General features: G+C 45.5%; 1 protein-coding gene across 1 annotated transcript; it reads right to left on the bottom strand.

Moving 5' to 3' along the window:
* Positions 1–17,563: 17,563 nt before the first annotated feature.
* LOC123083318 (probable carboxylesterase 5) lies at positions 17,564–19,032 on the bottom strand. Its single transcript, XM_044505386.1, has one exon. It carries the CDS (start codon positions 18,997–18,999, stop codon positions 17,743–17,745), a length of 1,257 nt encoding a protein of 418 aa, XP_044361321.1. The 5' UTR covers positions 19,000–19,032; the 3' UTR covers positions 17,564–17,742.
* Positions 19,033–22,462: the final 3,430 nt, after the last annotated feature.

The raw sequence follows: 22,462 nt of genomic DNA, 5'->3' as shown, positions 1-22,462 counted from the left end.
AAGAACCGCGACTAAAGGTCCTCCGCCCCGACGGCCACCTGGCGCCCACGTGGACGGGCCTTTAGTCGCGGTTCTTAAGCAACCGCGACTAAAGGGGGGGGCCTTTAGTCGCGCCCGTTCGGTCGCGGTTGCGCAACCGCGACTAATGGCAGTTGCGAACCGCGACCAAAGGCCCTTTTTCCACCAGTGAGTATTCGAGACGATGCATTCGAGATTATATATATTAAGACGATGATGTATTCGAGATTATATATTCGAGAGGATGTATTTGAGATTCAGATTTTCCTTATTGATTAATTGCATCCATGCATTGTAATTTGAATACTAAATTGTTTTATATTTCTTCTGTATTATTTGTAAAGTAAAAGCTATGGCGGACAATACCGGCAGAGAGAGAGAAGAGGAATTGTTCGACATCATACGCAACCCTCACAGGCTAGATGATCTGAATGAAGCAGATGACGGCTCCCAATATCTTAACAATACCGGAGAGGGTGATGAAAAGATATTCGATCTCGACGACCGGGCTGATGAAGTCATGAACTATGATTATGATTATGACACAGACAATGCTGATCTTCAAATAACAAACACTACCGGCGAGGTATATTTATATAAGCATGCATCATGGTGATCATCACATGTTTTTTTATTGAAGATATATTAACAAATCGATCTTTCTTCTTTCAACCCTCCGGATCGAGCAAATCTGCTTCTACAGACAGCAAGACAAAGCGAGGCCCGGGCAGATTGTTGAAGGATGGTGTAAAGTACCACATCGAATCCATCAAACCTAGTGGCGAACCCCTCACGCCTAAGAACATTGCGAACAAGTGGACTCGTTAGTGCGGAGTTCTTGTAAAGGACAAACTCCCGATCTCCATTCAAGAATGGAAAGAGCCAAAGACTAAACCTCCAGGTGTTACTTGGGTCGATGGCAGAGCCAAAGAAGACCTGGTGAAATCTCTGATGGAACATTTCACCCTACCAGATCATTTCACTAAAGCAGATGTGGACAAAGTCAAGGCCGCTGCTCTTAAGAAGATGGCAATTGCATTCAACACCCACAAGAAAACTGTATGGGCCAACTACCTAGCTAATGAAAGGAAGACTCCAGATTTCAAGGGAACACTGGAGAAGCAAAGAGAACATTGGGACAATTCCGTGACCTTCAAGGATTCAGAAATATCTAAGGAACGGTCGATGAAAAACAAGGCAAATGCCGCAAGAAAGACGCAGTTCCATAGGCTGGGTCCAGGTGGCTACGCGGTGGCATTGCCTAAGTGGGATAAGAGTGGGATAAGTCTGAGAAAGAGATGGAGGATGCAGGGGTCACTCCGGTTACCCGGCACTGGCCCCCTAGGTGCAGAACTTGGTTCTATGCGCATGGGGGGGCGTTGGACCCGAAGACAGGCATGGTTTCGAAGAAGGCAAGTCTAAAAGGAGCCGAACAAAAGATAATTGACGCAACAGAAGAAGCTCGAGCGGGGGTGTTCACGCCCAATAGAGAGAACGACGAGCTTACGCGCGCCCTGGGAAATCCTGAACACCCGGGAAGAACACGAGGCATGGGTGTTATTCCCTGGTATGATGGCTTTTCGGACTGGAATGACGACTACAGGTCCCGTGCAAGAAATAAGATGGAGGAGGAGAAGAAGAGGAAGCTGGAGGAGGAGCAGAGGAAGCAGGACGCAGAACGCCTTCAAGGCCTAGAAGCAAGGCACGCGGACCTGGCACTCAAATTCCAGCAGCAGCAGCAGCAGATCGACTCACTTAGCCAGGAAAGGGGGTCTCAGCAGTGGCAGCAGCAAGCGGATGATCGTCCAGCATTGGATAGCACCGTCCCATCCAATGCCGAGAAGCAGCGTTGGTTCTGCCCCGGGCGACACACTGCTGGATAAATACCGTGTGGATGACATCATAGAGAACACTAACTGCGAGCTACACTCCAAAATGAAGAACATATCCATGAAGGTGGCGGACGGCGTTGCTTTTCCAGTTACCCCTGAAGCAACCTACCATTGCATCCCGATTCCAGAGGGCTATGCTCGTGTCATGGTTGATGAAGTGGTGGACCCATATTCAGGGCTAACGCTTGACATTCCTGGAGGTGAAGACGACGCACACTCGGAGAGGCCATACATCGTATCATCCTATGGAGAAAGGATTGTATAATCTTTCGAAGCCCACCGACACCGCGTCGTCTGTCGACTCCTCGAAGTCCGCCACCGAGTCAGCAGACTCCCGCTCCTCCAAGTCCATGAACGCGTTTGACGACTCCTCCTCGAAGTCTGCCACCTCCTCCAAGTCCCCGAACGCGTGAGCTGACTCCTCCGGTTTCAAGCCCGGCACAGCGTCATGCCACTTCTCCGGTTGCAAGTCCGGCACCGTGTCAGGCCACACCTCCTGCTTCAAGTCCGGCACATCGTCTGGCCACTTCTCCTGGTCCAACTCCACGTCAGCTGTCTCCGCCGTCTCAACAATCGCAGAAGAGACATCCTGCAGCTTTGGTGCGTAGCGGTACGAGTCGAGGTAGTTCAGGAAGTACAGGCGAAGGCAAGCGATATAAATATGGTCCAAGCCTCGCTCCTCTTCCTCAGAGGCCTTACGACATGACTAAGGAGCAAAACACAGCCATAGTGCAAGCCCAAGTGGACGCCCATTTTGGACCGAAACCGGCACCGCCGCCAAAGGAGAAAGTGCCTGAGAAAGTAATTGACCACTTCATTCATATGGCTAAAGAACCAGCTCCCAAGCCTGTTGACTCGGACTATGAGCGCCAAATCAGGAAGGCACATCGAGCACGACTACAGAAGGAAGCGAGCTCAAGCTCGAGCCAACAAGAAGCTAGCAAAAAATGCGGGAAAACCGTTCCCCAGTTGGGAGAACAGGCGGCGCAAGCGATCCCCCCGCTTGTTGTGCCAACAACACATTAGAGGAGTAGTACACGCGCCAAATATTATTGTGGGCAAACCGTTAGCGTTCCCCAGCATGGCGATGTGGTAATAACAGAGGATCATATAATGCAGGCTCAAATGCTCAATATCTCTGTTGGACAACTCCTCAAAATCGAGCCCATGCCTACGCTTAAAGAATCGGAAAAAGCATGGTAATATGTCTGGGGCAAACCTTTGGTCCATCCAGACAAGGTCAAGGACCTCCCAACGAGAATGTATCAATTGCATCAATGGTACATGAACATTACCAAGATTTCCAATCGAGAGTCCCTCATGGTGAATGTCAAGCATGAGCATTATTACCATGAGAAAGCTCTGGCCATTGAGTATCCAGAACTATTTCAGTTATTTAATCAAGACGCACTCGACAAGTCTATCGTCAGTTGCTATTGTTTGTAAGTGATTTCTTTCTGTAACTTAAGTCTCAAGCTAGTTATGTAGTGATAATTTTGATCAATCATTACATGTAATTATCCTCACTATATTCTTTTTCTGTGGTATTATATGCAGAATGAAGATGTATGAAATGAAAAAAGCTGGATGCTATGGCATTGGGTTCATTGACCCAAATACCATTAATCAGGACATATGGGAGATTGACCATTGTAAAGTTGCTGTAGAGGAAAGCATGCTAGAGTTCTTGAAGCGCCTCAATACCTTCGAAGATATACTACTTCCTTACAACTTCCCGTGAGTCACATTGTCTTGTACTACAAATTCTATTTTTGCTTACTAGCTAGCTAGATGTTAATAATTAAGTGTATACGGTTTACGGTAGTTGATTAATTTTATGCACACGCCCGCTTAATTATGACATGCAAACGTGTGCGTATCCAGTTGGCACTGGGTCTTGATAGACATTAAAGTTGAGGAAGTTAAAGTTGAATTACTGGACTCACTAACTAAAGAAGATAAAGACTACACCATCGTGAAGGGGATAGTCAACAGGTAATTTCAATCATTATTAACTATTAGTTCCTGATATGAACTATTTAATAACCCCTTTATTAATTTTCTTTGCCGGCGGGCAGGGCATGGGCAAAGTTCATCGCGGTGACTCCAGGAGAATGGCCAAAAAAATTGTTTTGGCATCGACCCAAGGTAAGTAATTAAGTAGTACTAGCTAGCTATCATCTCTTTAATTCTTGTTTCAATATCATTAATTAATTATTATGCTTGATTAATCATTATCTGATTCAATTCCATTCTCGTAAAGGCCCTGAGGCAGGCGAAAGGGAATAATCTGTGTGCATACTACATTTGTGAGAACATTCGCATGATGACGTGCGAAAGGAGCAGATCTGATAGACAGGACTGGGTACGTTTTTGTCAGAACACTATTCACACCATTATTGATATCTAGTCACACAACTAACACACATGCATATTGATCTCCTTCTTAACAGTTCAGATCGGTGTGGGATAAGCTCCTACCATCAGACCACATACAAGCACTTCAAGAGGAAATAGCCGGATTTTTGCTCGACCAGGTCATAGATCCGAAAGGAGAATAGTATTATCCGATACCGCCCCCATGAACCACTTGTCATCGTGCTCCGAAGGCACCAAGGCAACATGTATTAGAAATTGTATATGTATATACATGTGTATATGTGTGAATAGTTAATGGTGTTGGCTGTGAGACATTCGATGATATTATATATATATATATATGTGGTTCTACGTACGAGAAAATCTATTTAATATATATGCATAACGTGTACAATTTGTAGTATCGTGAAATACCAGCAAACAAAAAAGAACTAAATGGAAAATAAAGCCAAATTGAAAACACAAAATTAAAGCAAAAAAAAAACACCCAAACATTTAGTACCGGTTGGTGTTAACAACCGGTACTAATGCCCTCCACGCAAACGGGTCTGGCTCGTGCCACGTGGTGGCACTTTAGCGCCGGTTCATAACGAACCGGTACTAAAGGCCGGGGACCTATAGTCCCCACTTTTTAGTGCCGGTTGGCGAACCGGCACTAAAGCCCGTTACGAACCGGCACTAAAGGCCGATTCTGCACTAGTGGCGGCGACGCCACCGGAGGACTAGCAAACCCTAGTCGCGAGACCTAGGGGAAACAAAACTCCTATCGATCTAGTTTGTTAGTTAAACTATGGGTCCACCAAATTTACATTTTTTTTACTTTTCTTAGATTGGTCGCTTTTAGATCTATTCTGTTAGTTATGTCTTTTAAGTGACAGGTCCACCAATTAACGGCTAGATGTTTCTGATTTTTGTAATAATTTCTCGCTTATTTGTCTTTTTTCTGGGTACCCGTCAATTAGTGTATTTTGTATGGACACAATTTGTAGCTCATTGCTTTTGGTCGCCAAATAAATAGCACGTACAAGTTTATTGCCCATGGCCAGCCAACTTAAGTGTGTGCGTGTGTTGTTTCTTCCAGCCAATGCATGCATGCTTGTTTTCTTATCAAGGCGTCTAATAGTACATATTAAGAGAAGCGTGGATGCATGCATGCATGTATATACTCCTACGCTAGTCTCTAATCGGCACATTTTTTCAAATCTAATCAGCACATTCTTTTATATTAAGATACTGGCATATCCCTTTTGGAGGGAAGGCATAGCCTACTCTAGTTTTTTTTTTGACTGGCACGTCCCTTTAAAAAAATATAACAATATGTTGTTCACGTTTCGTAGTCTCAGGCTATTTCTTTTATGGAAGATCTCTTTTATGTGGACTACTTCCGAGCTTTGACTTTGACTTTTCAACATAATCTAGTCCTCATGGTTGGTTTGCTTTTCCTATATTATTAAATAAGGCAAAACTGAACGAAATGTTTTTTCCTTCATTGATGGCAATGATGGGTAATTTTTCCACTTCAAACTTATCTAACGGCTCAAAAAATTTAATCTATTAAATAAACGATCGGATGTTTCTAATTTTTGTGGGATTTTCTAGCCTAATTCTCTTTTTTATGGTTAACCCATAATTTACTTTTTAATATAAATAGATGATATCGTTTATGTATTTAGCATAAGGGTTTGTCTTAAGCATATCGGTTAAGCGCATACGTAAGAAAATAGTTCTAATCATTTCAGCAAAGCGCTCAAAGTCCTCATCATCCTTTTTCTTGGATGGTTTAGGAGGGAACAACATGGGTTTCTGAACCCATGGTTCTCTTTTCCTACCATGCTTCCTGGCAACAAAGTCTCTCTTATCATAACGATTATTCTTTGAGTGTGGGTTATCAAGATCAACAGCAGGTTCAATTTCTATATCGTTGTTATTGTTAGGATGAGCATCTTCATGAACATCATTATTAGCATTATCATTAGGTTCATGTTCATCTCCAGATTGTGTTTCAGCATCAGAGATGGAAATATCATTAAGATTCTCAGGTGTTTCTATAATAGGTTCACTAGAAGCATGCAAAGTCCTATCATTTTTCTTTTTCTTCTTTTTAGAAGGACCAGGAGCATCTAAATTATTTTTCTGAGAATCTTGTTCAATTCTCTTAGGGTGGCCTTCAGGATACAAAGGTTCCTAAGTCATTTTACCAGTTCTAGTAGCCACTCTAACAGAAAAAATCATGTTTATTATTTAGTTCATCAAGCAATTCATTCTGAGCCTTAAGTACTTGTTCTGCTTGAGTAGTGACCATAGAAACATGTTTACTAGTGAGTTTAAGTTCAACCTTAACTCTAGACATATAATCACTCAAGCGTCCAATCATATAAGCATTATTTTTCAATTGTCTACTAACATAATCATTGAAATTTGCTTGTTTATCCATAAAATCATCAAATTTCATCTAATCATTGGCTAGCAAACTTAGTAGACGGGAATTCAACTTTATCATATCTACAAAGAGAGTTTACCTTCACTACCTGTGTCGGGTTATCAAGACCTTGTATTTCTTTGGATGGTATATTGAGTCCATGAATTTCTTCAACAGGAGGTAAATTTTTAACATCTTCGCCTTTAATAACTTTCTCTTTCATAGATTTCTTTGCCTCTTGCATATCTTCGGGACTGAGAAATAGAACACCTTTCTTCTTCGGAGTTGGCTTAGAAGTTGGTTCAGGAGGTGCCCAATTATTTTCATTGGCCAACATATTGTTTAATAGCAATTCAGCTTGGTCGACCGTCCTTTCCCTGAAAACACAACCAGCACAGCTATCTAGGTGGTCCTTGGAAGCATTGGTTAGTCCATTATAGAAGATATCAAGTATTTCATTTTTCTTAAGAGAATGATCAGGCAAAGCATTAAGTAATCGGAGAAGCCTCCCCCAAGCTTGTGGGAGACTCTCTTATTCGATTTGCACAAAATTATATATTTTCCTTAAGCTGGCTTGTTTCTTATGAGCAGGGAAATATTTAGCAGAGAAGTAGTAAATCATATCCTGGGGACTACGCACACAACCAGGATCAAGAGAATTAAATCATGTCTTAGCATCACCCTTTAATGAGAAAGGAAATATTTGAAGGATATAATAATAGCGAGATTTCTCATCATTAGTAAATAGGGTAGCTATATCATTTAACTTAGTAAGATGTGCCACTACAGTTTCAGATTCAGTGCCATAGAAAGGATCAGATTCAACTGAGGTAATAATCTCTGGATCAACAGAGAATTAATAATCCTTATCAGTAACAAAAATAGGTGAAGTAGCAAAAGCAGGGTCATGTTTCATTCTAGCATTCAGAGTCTTTTATTTCCGCCTAGCTAATAATGTCTTAAGATCTGATCTATCATTGCAAGCAAGAAAATCTCTAGCAGTTTCTTCATCCATAACATAACCCTCAGGAACAATAGACAATTCATATCTAGGGGGAGAACCTTCATCATCACTATCATCAATATTTTATCAGTTTCAATAATTTAATTCTCCCTAGCCCTAGCAAGTTGTTCATCAAGAAATTCACCTAATGGCACAAGCATAGAAGTAGTTTCATCACAAGTATCATGCATAGTAGAAGTGGCATCATCAATAACATGCGACATATCAGAATTAATAGCAGAAGCAGGTTTAGGTGTCGCAAGTTTACTCATAACGGAAGGAGAATCAAGTGCAGACCTAGATGGAAGTTCCTTACCTCCACTCATAGTTGAGGGATAAATTTTAGTTGTTTGATCTTTCAAGTTCTTCATAGTGATCAACAGATATAAATCCCAAATGACTCAAAGAATAGAGCTATGCTCCCCGGCAACGGCGCCAGAAAATAGTCTTGATAACCCGCAAGTATAGGGGATCGCAACAGCTTTTGAAGGTAGAGTATTCAACCCAACTTTATTGATTCGACACAAGGGGAGCCAAAGAATATTCTCAAGTATTAGCAGTTGAGTTGTCAATTCAATTACACCTGGATAACTTAGTATCTGCAGCAAGATATTTAGTAGCAAAGTAGTATGGAAGTAACGGTAACAGTAGCAAAAGTAACAGTAGCAGTTTTGTAGTAATTGTAACAGTAGCAACGGTAAAGTAACTAAGCAAAGCACAATATGTGAAAAGCTCGTAGGCATTGGATCAGTGATGGATAATTATGTCAGATGTGGTTCCTCATGTAATAGTTATAACATAGGGTGACACAGAACTAGCTCCAGTTCATCAATGTAATGTAGGCATGTATTCCGAATATAGTCATACGTGCTTATGGAAAAGAACTTGCATGACATCTTTTGTCCGACCCTCCCGTGGCAGTGGGGTCCTAATGGAAACTAAGGGATATTAAGGCCTCCTTTTAATAGAGAACCGGACCAAAGCATTAACACTTAGTGAATACATGAACTCCTCAAACTACGGTCATCACCGGTAAGTATCCCGATTATTGTCACTTCGGGGTTAACGGATCATAACACATAATAGGTGACTATAGACTTGCAAGATAGGATCAAGAACTCACATATATTCATGAAAACATAATAAGTTCAGATCTGAAATCATAGCACTCGGGCCCTATTGACAAGCATTAAGCATAGCAAAGTCATAGCAACATCAATCTCAGAACATAGTGGATACTAGGGATCAAACCCTAACAAAACTAACTTAATTACATGGTAAATCTCATCCAACCCATCACCGTCCAGCAAGCCTATGATGGATTTACTCACGCACGGCGGTGAGCATCATGAAATTGGTGATGGAGGATGGTTGATGATGACGACGGTGACGGATTCCCCTCTCCGGAGCCCCGAACGGACTCCAGATCAGCCCTCCCGAGAGGTTTTAGGGCATGGCGGCGACTCCCTATTGTAAAACGCGATGAATCCTTCTTCTCTTATTTTTTTTCTCCATGAAAGCAAATATATGGAGTTGGAGTTGAGGTCGGTGGACGTCCAGGGGGCCAACAAGGCAGGGGGGCGCCCTAGGGGAGGGGGCGCGCCCCCCACCCTCGTGACCAGGGTGTGGCCCCCCTGACGTTAATTCTTTCGCCAGTATTTTTTATTAATTCTGAAAAGTTGCTCGATGGATTTGCAGGTTATTCCGAGAACTTTTATTTCTGCACAAAAATAATACCGTGGCAGTTCTGCTGAAAACAGCGTCAGTCCGGGTTAGTTCCATTCAAATCATGCAAGTTAGAGTACAAAACAAGGGCAAAAGTGCTTGGAAAAGTAGATACGACGGATACGTATCAGTTGGCGCAGCCGAGGTCGAGTCCCTCAAGAGCGCCCTCGCCAAAGCCAAGAAGGAGGCGGGGGTGAGCAAGGCGGCCGCGAGCAAAGCGGACAAGGATTTAGAAGTGGAGCAAACCACCCGCCGAAGACATGAGGCACGTGTGGGGGAGGTCGAACAGGAGCTCAAGGACGCCATCGCCAGATGCGAGTCCTTAGAGTAGAAGGGTTCAGAGCAGGCCTCCGAGCTCACCAAATCCCTGGAAAGCACAAAAGAAGCCCGGGTGGAAGCCCAGGGCGCTCGCCAGGAGATCCAAGAGGCGAGGCAGATAGCGGCTGGTAAGGCCTTTATCATGCAGAGTATATTTTCTAGTAAGAGGTATATTTTTCTAACCCGAGTTTGGAGTTCTCTAGGCGCCTTTGCAGATCTGCCGAGGAGTATTGCAGCCGCCACCGAATTCTTCCGAGCCGAAGAGGGGAGCTCAGCAGAGAAGCTATTCTGGTCGCAGTACATTGCGCTAGAACATCTAGTGCCCCTTAGTGACCAGCTGAAGCAGCTGTCCGAGCTGCACATGGTGGGCGGACTGGCCATGAAGGATGTAATAGTCCGTCTATGGCCGACCGAGTCCATACCTAGTAGCCACTTTGGACTCGTGAAGCGGTTGGTGGATGCGCTTCCTCAGATTTATACCATCAAGCGGTCATCCTGCATAGAAGGTGCCCGGATGGCCTTCGCCCACATCAAGGTTCAGTGGGCGAAGATGAAGGCCACCGAGATTGCCACCGGAGGGCCACCTGAAGGCAAGGATCACCAGCGGCCGGAGAAATACTTTGACGAGGTCCTCAAGGGCGCCCGCATTGTAGAGGTCTAGTGCTCAAATGACATCATATTTGAATAGTTGAGTCCGTTTTGTAAGAGTCGTGTAATGAACTCATGATGTATAATAGTTATGCTTATGCTTTATGATTAGTTTATCCTCCTCTTTGGCCATTTATAAGTCTGAAAGTTTACCAGTCGTCGGCTTCTGCCCCCACGTAAATATTATAGGGGTGTTCGGGAATGCATGACCACACTTTATCCAATGTCTTGGTCCAATGTAGGAGGCGGCTTGCGAGGTGAACTAGGCGATCAGACTATGCGGTTTTAGCTCTTTCACTTAGCCATAAGAGTCCATTGGTGGCGCTAAGTACTAGCCCCTTGTTGCATGAACGGCAATCCGGAGTGCGGCGCCTTTGCAACGCAACTGGTCGAGGCCCAGCCCCTTGTATAACACAGCATAAACCGCGAACGATTTGTAGTATGAGACCGAGTCACCAGATCGCTAACCCGCTCTCGCATATCATGACAGTCAGTTTTCGGCTTTCTCTACTGAGGTACTTAACCAGTGAACCAAAAATACAATCACAGTAGTTCTCCCTTTACTACTTAGCCGAACTTGCCGAACGTAAGGTGGCAAACACAGGAGCCGAGCAACCCAACTATAGACCAAAGACATTATTCGGAGCCGGTGCATATAATGCAATATCCGAGACGTCGAAGAGTTCCCTAGAGGTGTTCGGACTTTAAGAGTTTGCGGGGCCGAATACAGCCCCTGGTATGAAGGTCGTGCCGAGGCACGTATGTCAGTCGAATGTAGGGGGGGGGGGCACAGATGGCGAGATAATACAAGGATCAAACCAAGAAGGTGATAATCATCTGTTTCCTTTATATCCTTATAAATACGTCGAGGTGTGTTTCGACAGACAATGTTGTTCAATATTAAGGTCATGTTACATGCCCAATGAGAAAAGAGAAAGTTTTACATAAGGAAAAGTCTAACACAGGGCCTAAAGATCATAGTTCGAAAAACTCCAATGATGCCCTATCGCACGTGTGCGCCATTTATCCTTAGTAATAAGTCCTTTGATAGGAGTATGTGATGGTTGGGAAACGCGCCTTGAAAGGATCTCTTGTAACAACCATCTAGCAAGTAGGGCCCTTGATAAACCTGCGGTAAAAAAAAAGATATATGCGGTCCAGATGGCGTCAAGCTGTACAATGGACCTTTTCCGCAGTGCGCCTCCGGTGCCGCCCAGGGTATTTTTAGTGTGTAATTGTCTACGCGCGGTACACAAGCCGCAACCTGGTAGGGCGATCGGCAGAGGCCGAACTGCTAATCAAGGTTCGGATCTACTAATTTATCGTTATTATGCGCGGACCGTACTTGTTTGGATACCTCATGGGCTTTATTGGCCGGTGAACTCTTCGGCTTGAGGAGGCCGCCATACTCTTCGGCTGCAAGGGCCGTGGTGTACTCTTCAGTATGGAGGAAGTGCTCCATATTACCATTGACTGTAATGACGCCACGATGTCCGGGCATCTTGAGCTTTACGTAAGCTTAGTGCGGGACTGCATTAAAGCGGGCAAAAGCAGTTCGTCCGAGCATACTCTTCGGCTTTATTGGCCGGTGAACTCTTCGGCTTGAGGAGGCCGCCATACTCTTCAGCTGCAAGGGCCGCGGTGTACTCTTCAGTATGGAGGAAGCGCTCCATATTACCATTGACTGTAATGACACCACGATGTCCGGGCATCTTGAGCTTTACGTAAGCTTAGTGCGGGACTGCATTAAAGCGGGCGAAAACAGTTCGTCCGAGCAGTGCCTGATAGCCACTTCAGAAAGGGACGATGTCAAAGATTAACTCTTCGCTGTGAAAGTTGTGTGGGCAGTCGAATACTACCTCCAAGGTCAGTGAGCCCGGGACTCACCCTTTCCATGAGTAATATCATTACGCAGCTGCCGTATTCGCCAAATGGTTATAATCACCGTGTCCCTAGTGTGTACTGGGCAATTTGATAGGATTTGCAAGAGCCAATCTTTCCATGATTCAATTAGTAGAACATCATCACGTAGTGGCCAAATCTTGCGCAGACCATCCCACACTTGCCGAGCTTGCATGCATGTGATAAGAGCATGAAAGCTACTCGCTTCCTCCACGCAAACCGGACAGGAGCTATGCACAGGAATATGGCGTTGTACCTTGCACAAGTTAGTAGCTAACGCCCCACTCGCCGTCTTCCATGCCAAGATGCGCATCTTGAGCGGGACCTGAGATTTCCAAATAGAATTCCAGATTGTCCGATTGCCATCCGGTCTACTGCTGCTAGCACCCCCAGCGTGAGTATCGTCATGTGAATCAGTAGCTAGCTTGTACGCCGACTTGAGCGTAAAATTACCACGAGGCTCGGGATACCAGCCAATGAAGTCCTGCCTATTTCTTGGAGAAGTACGAATTTTCAGAATTTCTACAACATCCATCGGCCAAAAGTGTTCGTGGATCCGATCCACAATCCAGTCTCCATTGATGTCTAAGAAATCCGACACTCGGTTAAACCGGCAGTTCCTCTTAGGGGTAATCGGCCGAAAGTCATACCGTCGAGGGATCCATGGATCTCTCCGCGTTGTCACCGAATTACCAGCCCCAATTCTCCATATAATTCCCGTCTTCACCAGCTCTAGTCCATGCACAATACCTTTCCAAACCGCAGACGAATTTCCAGTAAAAATTGTATCCAACAGACTGCCATGAGGATAGTATCTAGCTTTTAATTAATAGTCGAGCAAAAGACTATCAGGGAACTCTAATAATCTCCAAGTTTGCTTTGCTAGCATAGCTTGGTTAAACGCACACATGTCTCTGAAGCCCATGCCACCCTTACTCTTAGGCAGCCTTAGTTTGTCCCAACTCAGCCAAGCCATCTTCCTTTTACCTCTTTCAACTCCCCACCAATATTGTCTCATCAATTTTGTTAGATCATCACAAACCGATGCAACACTCATTATGTTAGCCGGTATTGCATGTGCCACCATTTAATTAATATTTCCTTGTTACCAGAGGACATAAATTGCTCACTCCAATCAACTAATCTCTTCTTTACTCTTTCTTGAGTAGTTTCAAACCTACCCATATGCATTCTCCCTTCTGGAACTGGTAACCCTCGGTATTTGGGTTCGAATGCTTCACTTGTTATCTCCAGAATACATTTAACCTCCACAGACACCACCTAACTGCAATTGCTAGAGAAAAGGATGGAACACTTTGAAGGGTTTATGAATTGACCCATAGCTCGTGCATAAGTGCTCAACAAACCTTTTACAATAGCTGCTTGCTGCTTGGTGGCGTGAAAGAACAACAATGAATCGCCCGCGAATAACATGTGAGATATCATAGGTGCCCGCTGACAAACTCTCACTCCTTCCAACCCCTCCTCCGAAATAGCCTTGTTGACCAACAGAGACAAAGCAACAAAGAGGAAAAGAAACAGAGAAAAGGGATCACCTTGTCGGAGGCCGCGTGAGGGGATGCAGGACTACAAAAGTTTTCCGTTCAGCTTCACTGAATACTTTACCGATGTCACACATACCATAATCCAAGAAATCCACTGCTGTGAGAAACCCCATTTACATAGAGCTTTCTCAAGGAAAACCCAGTCCACTCGGTCGTACACTTTTGATAGGTCATGTTTGTAAGCATAACAAGCCGGTGAACTGGCTCCAACCGACTGAATGAAATCCAAGCATTCAAATGCTATGGTAGAATTATCTATAATGAGCCTCCCTGGAATAAATGCACTCTGATTTTCCGAAATAAGTTCAGACATAATAGGGCGTAGTCGATTAACCAAACATTTTGACACAATCTTATAAATCAAATTACACAGACTAATCAGTCTAAAATCCTTTAGTTCTTTGGGGAATTGAACTTTAGGGATCAAGATGATAGCCGTGTCGTTAACACCATTAGTCATCTCTCCAGTAGCAAAGAACTCCAATACTGCCACCACAATCTCTTGTTCTAAAACTGCCCAGTTACGCTGATAAAACCGTGCTGGAAATCCATTTGTCCCCGGGGCCTTAGGTGGCCCTATCTGAAAAGGTGCGTTTGAAATCTCCTTCTCAAAGAAGGGGGCACATAACACTTTGTTCTTCTCCGTCACCTTCTCTTGAATGCATTCGATGACGTCGCCAGGATAAAGCATTGGGTCTTTCGTGTATACCTCCTACAAGTATGAGCGCGTCATTAATGCCATCTCCGAGGGTGCAATACACCAAGTGCCGTCGAGTTAGGCAGCCGCTCAATATAATTACGTCTTGCTCGCCAGACAGGTCGTTGGTGTAGATACTGGATATTCCTTTCCCCCTCTTTTAACCGAGTAATCCTTGACCGTTGCAGGCAAAGTATCTCTTCACGATATAAAAGCTCGTCAAGCTCATACATCTTCTGCCTTATAATCTGTTGATCTGCACTCCCTTGTTGAAGAGCAGCTAACTCAGAGCGCGGTCTTCCTATATGATGTATCACATGGCCAAATTTCTTACTACTCCAATCTTTGAGATTCCTCATAAGTACCTTCAGGGAGCTAGCCACCGCACCCAAATTGCCAGTGGGCGTGTTTCTTTCCCACGTACTAGCTATGACCTCTTGTAGTGTGGGATCTCTTTCCCACATGATTTCATAACGTTGTGCACCTCTTTGCCTTTGGCCATCAGCAGGGACTAATTCAAGGATGATGTGACAGTGGTCTGAGCAACAAGTTGCTAAGTGAACCACCCTCGATGCCGAGAATAGCTCACACCACACTTCGTCAGCACACACCCGATCCAACCGCACACATACATTGTTATTACCAAGTTCGCCATTGTCGTATGTCAAGGGAACCCCTGAGAAACCAAGGTCTTCCAACTCGCATAATAATAGAAATTCCCTGAAAGCTTCCATCTGAGATTCCGACCGCAATGTTCTCGGCATATGTTCATGCTGCCACAAAGTTTCACTAAAGTCGCCACAAACAGGTCATTGTTCTTGCGAGACCCCTCTCAGCCTTGTTAAATGATCCCACATTTTGTATCTATTCTCAACTCTTGGCTCGCCATACACAAATGTCATCCGCCACTTTTTATCTGCACCTCTATCTTCCATAGAAACATTAATATACCGCTGACAAGAATCCAACACGGTAACTATCAAAGACTCATCCCAATATATACAATGCAAGTCCACCACTCAAACCAGAGTTGTTCACACCACAAAAACCCTTCAAACCAAGCCTCCATCTTAACTTCTCAATCTTATCAGCTGCGTCTTGTCTCACAAAGGAATACAAGCGTGGCGATATTGGCTTTTGAGAAGGCCAACACTTCACGAACTGTCTGGGGGTTCCCCGCCCCCCGGCAGTTCCAGATTAGTGAATCATTGTTCCCGGCGCAGCTCCACTCAGGAGCCTGCCGAATTGCTTAGACCATCTACTAAGCTAGTTTCAATTCGTGCACGTTTGCTGTCGGTACTAGAAGTAAGGGACGTCGTTTGACCATCCTCCCCATTGCCAGAAGTAATCGCCAACAACAGCAGTGATTAATCTGCGGATCAGTCGCATCACCACACTCAACCAGAATGTGTTTCCTTAATCCTTTGTCCTCCTCCATGTTATCACTTGCCTTCCCCAGGGTCTCTTTTTCAGTCACCCCCCTTGTAGATGGGCTCTTGATAGGTGTGGAAGTAGTATTTGTCAGACCCTCACCTCCATGATTTCCAGACACAGCAGCAGTAGTGCGGCAACCCCCCTGAAACTCAGACCTGTTCATGTTTGGTGGATCCGCATACAACCATTCCCCAAATTTCAGTTCCTTTGCAGTGTAAACACCAGTTCCACACTCCTTGAAATCATGCCCTATTTTACCACAAAACTTATAGAAGCGAGCGAGCTTCTCATATCTAACTACAGACACTTGCCTCTCCCTGCCTTTGACAATACTCACATGCTTTGTGAGGGGATCCCTCACATCATGTTCAACTCGGACCCTTATGTAATCACCCCGGGAATTCCCGACAAGTCTGAGCTCCATGATTTCCCCAGCCTTGCGGATTAGTTTCTCAACAATATCCTTGCTGCAATAACCATCCGGGAGCTTATGGATCTGTGGCCAGATTGGCATGTGTACAATCTGTGTGTCCTCGGCTCTGCTCAAACCATCATAAGGATGCAGAACACTGCCCAGAATCTGAATAACCAAGGGCCTTGATGCATGATTCTTTCCCAATTGCCCAAACAAGATGCTTGCACAACGGACAAATTGGCCCCGACTGGCCTGAACCTCACCGGCTGTGCCGTGTTCCACGCCGCCCTCATGTCCTTGAAGAACGCCGAGTGGTTGAAGGTCTTGTCAGTATGAACACGGGCAAGAGCCATCCAGCGGACACGCTCGTTGATCTCCGGGACCTCTTCATCGATTACTAGGCCATCGAACACCTCATCTTCTAGGTCAAGCTGACCAAAGAAGTTGTCCAGGTCTTCCATTCCAACGCCCTGTGACCCACTGCTCGTTGCCGATCGCACGTCAGGAGGAGTCGCCATCGCCACTTCTGTCTTGCAGAAGTGCTCAAGAGATCGTGATCGCCAAGAGGAGAAAAACACGTGCTTTTTGAGTTCATGCATAATTCAAAGAGGAGTATGCCCTCCAGATCACAAATTAAAATGGTATTATGAATATATTGGGAGCGCCATTAGTGGATTGACAACATACATTAATAAAAATCCCTGATCTATTTCTTTCCCAATCAATTTGTTTTCCCTTGGGGTCACAAATTGTATCTCTATTGATCTTTGCTTTCTTGAGTGAGTTGTTCTTAATTATTGATCTATAAAATTGATGGTAGGTTGGATTTCCCTGAATTCGAATTATTTTAGTGTGGGGTTATAAATTTTATGACTCTTTTGTTGTTAACCCGATGCAACGCACGGACACACTTGCTAGTGCAAGTAAAAAAGGACATAATAAGCACCGTGAACACGCAACACCTTGAGAATCCAATATTACATGTACAATAACATTCAATACAAAATAAGAGTTAGACATGATAAGGTATACCATACTTTTTTTTAAGGGAAGGCATACAATATACATTTACATGCATGACACCTGTTTATGAATAATATAATACTAAGATAAACCACACAACTTACGTATAAATCCATGTTCGGTAATTAATGGGCATACATTACACATGACTCATAAGTTATAACTAATAGGAGACTCTTTCTGTTTTATTTAGTGTAGTATACGTAGGACTGTAGGAGAAGGGCAATACCCTTTGGCCAGACCCTCTGTGAGAGAGTCTGAATGAGACATTAATTTATGTGTGCGTTATCAGGCCGGCCGTCATCTAGAAAAAGTTGTTGATCACACGAGTCCACAGAACCGCAGCAGGCATCGGCAGTCGAACTGAGATTTTGTTGGATGGCCCAACCCTTCCAATTTTCATGTAAGTAGCACCGTTACGTGGCATACTGGACCGTGTGCCCCAGGACTTCATGGCAATGCCATACCCAAACACGTCCTTGAACGGCGTCGTGGGCACGCCAAGCACCATACGATTAGCAGGCGACGAGTTGGGCTGCTGGTTTATGAACTCCACGATGCTCCCCATGAGCCTCTTGCTGGTGGTCCTCAGCGGACTGTAGAGGTGGAAGCCGTGGTCCTCGCCCTCCGACTCCACCACCGTCACCTCGCGGCGCCCCTGCATCATCCATGGCCGCGGCGCGTCGTGATCACGTATGCGGTCCGACAGGTCGAGACCGCGGTCCCGCAGTGTGTCCTTCCCAGCCACGGCGATGAGCACGCGGCGGCAAGCCAGCGATGAGATCTCCGAGGCCGGAGGATCGATCCGGGGGTCGTCGTTGCCGGCCTGGCCGGCCGTGACGAACGGCCACAGCCGGTCCACCCTGTACGGTGGGAACACCGCCGCGGCACCCTCGCTGTCGTCCACCCACGCGAGCTCCGAGGGCAGCCGCTTGGCTCCCCAGAAGTAAGGGTGCACCATGATCAGCCCCGCAATGTCCATCATCTCGTCGTTGACTTCGTGGCTGGCGCGGACTGCCGTGTGGTAAACGATGTTGCCGCCGGCGCTGTCGCCGGCCAGGAACGTGCGCGCAGGGTCGACGTAGCTGGCCAGCCACGGGTCGGACAAGGACGCCGCCCACTGGAGCGCGGCCCACGCGTCGTCGTAGGCCGCAGGTATGGGGAACTCCGGAGCTAGACTGTACTCCACCGACACGACGAGGGCTCCGGCGCTGGCGGCGAGGGAGGTCGCGTAGCGGTGGTACGTCCGGCCGAAAGCGCTCTCTGTGCAGAACGAGCCGCCATGGACGTAGATGACGAGGGGAAGCTCATTCCTGCCTGCGGTCTCGGCGGCACGGGACGGGAGGAACAGGCGCACAGACACGCCCGTGGCCTTGTCGACGACGACGTCCCTCGTCGCCACTCCACGGTTGCCGGCCTGATCCGACGACGCCAGCACGAAAGGACTGCGTAAGAAACGCTCGATGCTACCGTCCTTGTACTTGCGTATGAAGGGGTACATGTCCACGGAGATGTTACGTCCGTCCTTCTCAGTGGCTGGAGAAGCCTTGTTTGCATGCATGGCGCAGTTGAGCTGCTTTACTTTGGAAGTCTTGTTTTGAATCGAATTGTGCCGCTGCCGCGTCGTTGGCTGTACCTTTATAGAGCGATTTTCTTCATCGCCACGTCTCTTTATCTCTACTCCTAATCTCTACTCCTAATAGAGCAGTTGGTGAATAGTACGCCGGTTATTTTTCGCTGGTTTTATTTCGCCTACCCTCCCACCCTGGTCCGTGGTTTATTTTCGCTGGTTTTTTTTCGTCCCCTCCCCCACCATGCCGGTTTAGTTTCGCGTCACCCTCTCAGGCTCTCACACAACAAAAAAAACTGGAAGGATCAGAACTTTCCATACCGACGCAAGTTATTTAGTAATATCTTTATGTGAAAGAATCAATCACGATCAATCTCTAAAAATCGAATCTAAATTAATTAACCTTACCTTAAATTGCTCAATCACATTAATTAGGAAACAAAACAACCAATCGTGGATCTCCTAATCAGATATGTGAGGCATTATTTCCATCTATTTGTCAGCCGAATCAGACCCGAGGCATTCTTTCCAAAGAAAACGGCGCACGACCCCTGCTAACCGGCTCACCATGCCGTCGTCGCCTTGCTACCCTCTCCACTTCGCCATAGCACCCGCTGCCCGCACGCACCATCAAGCAGCCTCCACGGTGCCCACGTGCCTAGGCCATGCAACCTTGACATACATGGCAAGGTGGATGTCGGCTGGCGGAGGTCAGGCTGAGCGGCTGGGATCTGGTGGTCGGCCGGCGAGGCACCTGAGGCGGATGTCCCCGGTCTCAGTAGTGCGGACGCGAGGTCAGGTGGTGGCCTGGCTGGAGGAGGTCCGACCAGAGCTGGGAGCCATGGATTTTTCCAAGTTTTCCATCGGGTAATTTTTTCTTCTGAAAATCATTAATTTGCACCTCTGCCCCACGTACAACATCCACCCACCCACGGAGCCAAGACCCAAGTCATCTGGCTTGCCTCTCCGTCATGCTGCCTCCGCACTGGCTGCCTAGCTTCCCCCGCAGGGCCGACCCCTGGCGGCCTTCCTCCCATATGTCGCCGCCCCATCGACAAGTGCCAACGGCCTACGTCGCGGCTCAGGCGCCTCCCACCACGCCCCTCCTCTCCAATCACAGGTTCCATCCTGTGATCCAAAGTTTCCCTCGTCGCCGGCTCCGGACGGAGCCGCCGCCATCGGTGGGCATATCCTTCTATAAGATCCTCCTATCTCAACAGTTTGGATCCACTCATGGATTCTTACACGCCCGTCTTTCATGGATTCCTGGTCGCTGGCGCGAGCTGTTGAGGCCAAAGCAATCGAACATGACAAAGTTTTTGTAGCGGCCGGCTTGTGCGCCGTCTCGGCTTCGGGGTGTTTCTGTCTCATGACAAACCCTCCCTTGTGTTCTTGGTACGATTCCATGGATGGTGACACTACATGTGTGTGTGATTTCTGCCTCGTTTCTAATCATTCTACGTTGTAAAGATAGAATCAGAAGACCTGCTCTTTTTTCTGTACAGTAAGCAACCAGGATTTTACAGTGTGTTGCAGGAAACCAGAACCCCTTTTGCTTTGCTACTATTATTTTTTGGTATCCAGGGAAAATATGGTGGCAACAAATATTTGTCTTGGATCCACCCCTGCTATTAATGTCTCCTATCTTGTACAACAAATATTTGAAAACATTGCCATATTTTGTGGTGGATGCAGAGACAGAAGCCTCTGCATTGACATCTTAATTGCAACAAATATTTCAAAACTAGGGATGTATGGCAAATATTGTTGCACGGTAAGCCTCTGCATTTGAAATAGCTGCTATTTATTGGCAACTTTTTGAGGCAACAAGAGGGTGTTATTTCCTGTACAGGAAGCCTATTATACTCAGTCTTCGAACTGAACGAGAATGCAATGCTAATGTAATAGAGCTGTCACCTTCATGTAGGATGCTCCTCTTCCTTCATTGACTGCTTCTCATTTTTCTCTTAGTGTATCTTATCAGGTCCTGGAAATATTGGGAGTGATCTTAGTGCCAGAAAATAACAGCCTTAGGAGTGTAGGGTGGACCGGTGGAGCAGGTCGTAAACACTAAGCCCCTTCCAGTGAAACTGTCAGCTTTGTGGCTAGAAAGTTTTTCTTGTGATGGTAGGACTGATTGCTCTGCCTACACATACCCTCTTTTGCTACATCATTAGAGCTTATTCCTTTTACCTTGTTTTTTATTTCCAGAAGGTTGTATGATGGTGTTTCCTTCATATGATTTATCATTTGTAGTTTGCACAAACTTAACTTGCATTAACTTATTATTAAATTTATATTATGTGTGCCTGATGTCTTTTGCACATTTTGATTATTTGATTTTGAGAGATTCTCAAGGTTAGGATAGTCATTACTGATTTTTTATACTGGCTACTGTATACAGAACCAATGTTGCATTATGGCCATTTTGTTCCATTATTGATTTCAAACGAGTATTTTTATGCTAATGTTTTTGGTTCCTATGCATGTATACAGAACTAGGGGGTGGCAATTTTCAGACTAAAAGAGAAATATGCATGAGAAGTCAAAAACAGGCATGTCTCGCAACATAAAATTACAAAAGATAATAATTTTTACCTTGTTGCTTCTCAGTTTCAAGTTTCTTTAATTGATATAACTATAATGTGGTTGACTGTTTAACATCTCATGGTCTGAATCATGTTTCTTTAGTTTATACTTTATATAACAGGTTAACCCTTTTTGCAAAAATAAATAAATATATACAACATGCTAACCCCCATAGGCCACCATTTAGAACATATGAATCAAGTTTCAATGGCAATCAAAATTCACATCTACCCCCATAGGCAATCAAAATTCACATGTACCTTGCTCATGTCCTTTGGCAGGATTTCACTTGTCAACTCATCGGTCATCATCGCCTTGGGCTTTGGCCGTGGCGTACAACACAACATCAACAAGGGACGGAAGCAACAACTCGCCTGGATATGTAGGAGTGGCAACAAGCAGCCAGCACACTGGTTGGTTGGCAGTTCAACCCTCAATGGAGGAGGTAGAACACTGTTGGGGCAGTGGCGCAGCCAGGAATTTGCTTCTAGGTATTATTGTAATTTTGCCAAAGGGCATGACTAATGGACATTGGACAAAAAATTACCATATCTTGTACTTAAGTCATTTTGGACTTGAGTTCGCGGGCTCCAAATCATATAGCATATGTAGTCAATTTTTTTGAGGGAAAATACTCGGGTATTCCATGGAAGTCCAAGGAAGACCCCCAACGCCGCCAGTGTGTTGGGGGAGAAGCTAGATTGAGGAATTGGGACAAGACTTAGAAATTAAATCTACATGGAGGTGAGTCGTCAGAGACACAATTTCTATCTATCCATGTGTTTGGGGGGAAAGAGATGAGCATGGAAGGCTAAGATGTGTATCGCTGCATTGGGATAGAGAGGGCGGTTGTCTATCCATAATG

The sequence above is a fragment of the Triticum aestivum genome, chromosome 4A (genome assembly GCF_018294505.1).
Source record: "Triticum aestivum cultivar Chinese Spring chromosome 4A, IWGSC CS RefSeq v2.1, whole genome shotgun sequence".
Lineage (NCBI taxonomy): Eukaryota > Viridiplantae > Streptophyta > Magnoliopsida > Poales > Poaceae > Triticum > Triticum aestivum.
The sequence above is the reverse complement of the archived record's forward strand: the minus strand, read 5'-3'. Positions and strand labels throughout refer to the sequence as shown.

Excerpts from the sequence above, each read along its gene's own strand:
- LOC123083318 (XM_044505386.1), bottom strand. The coding sequence starts at position 18,999 with ATGCATGCAAACAAGGCTTCTCCAGCCACTGAGAAGGACGGACGTAAC.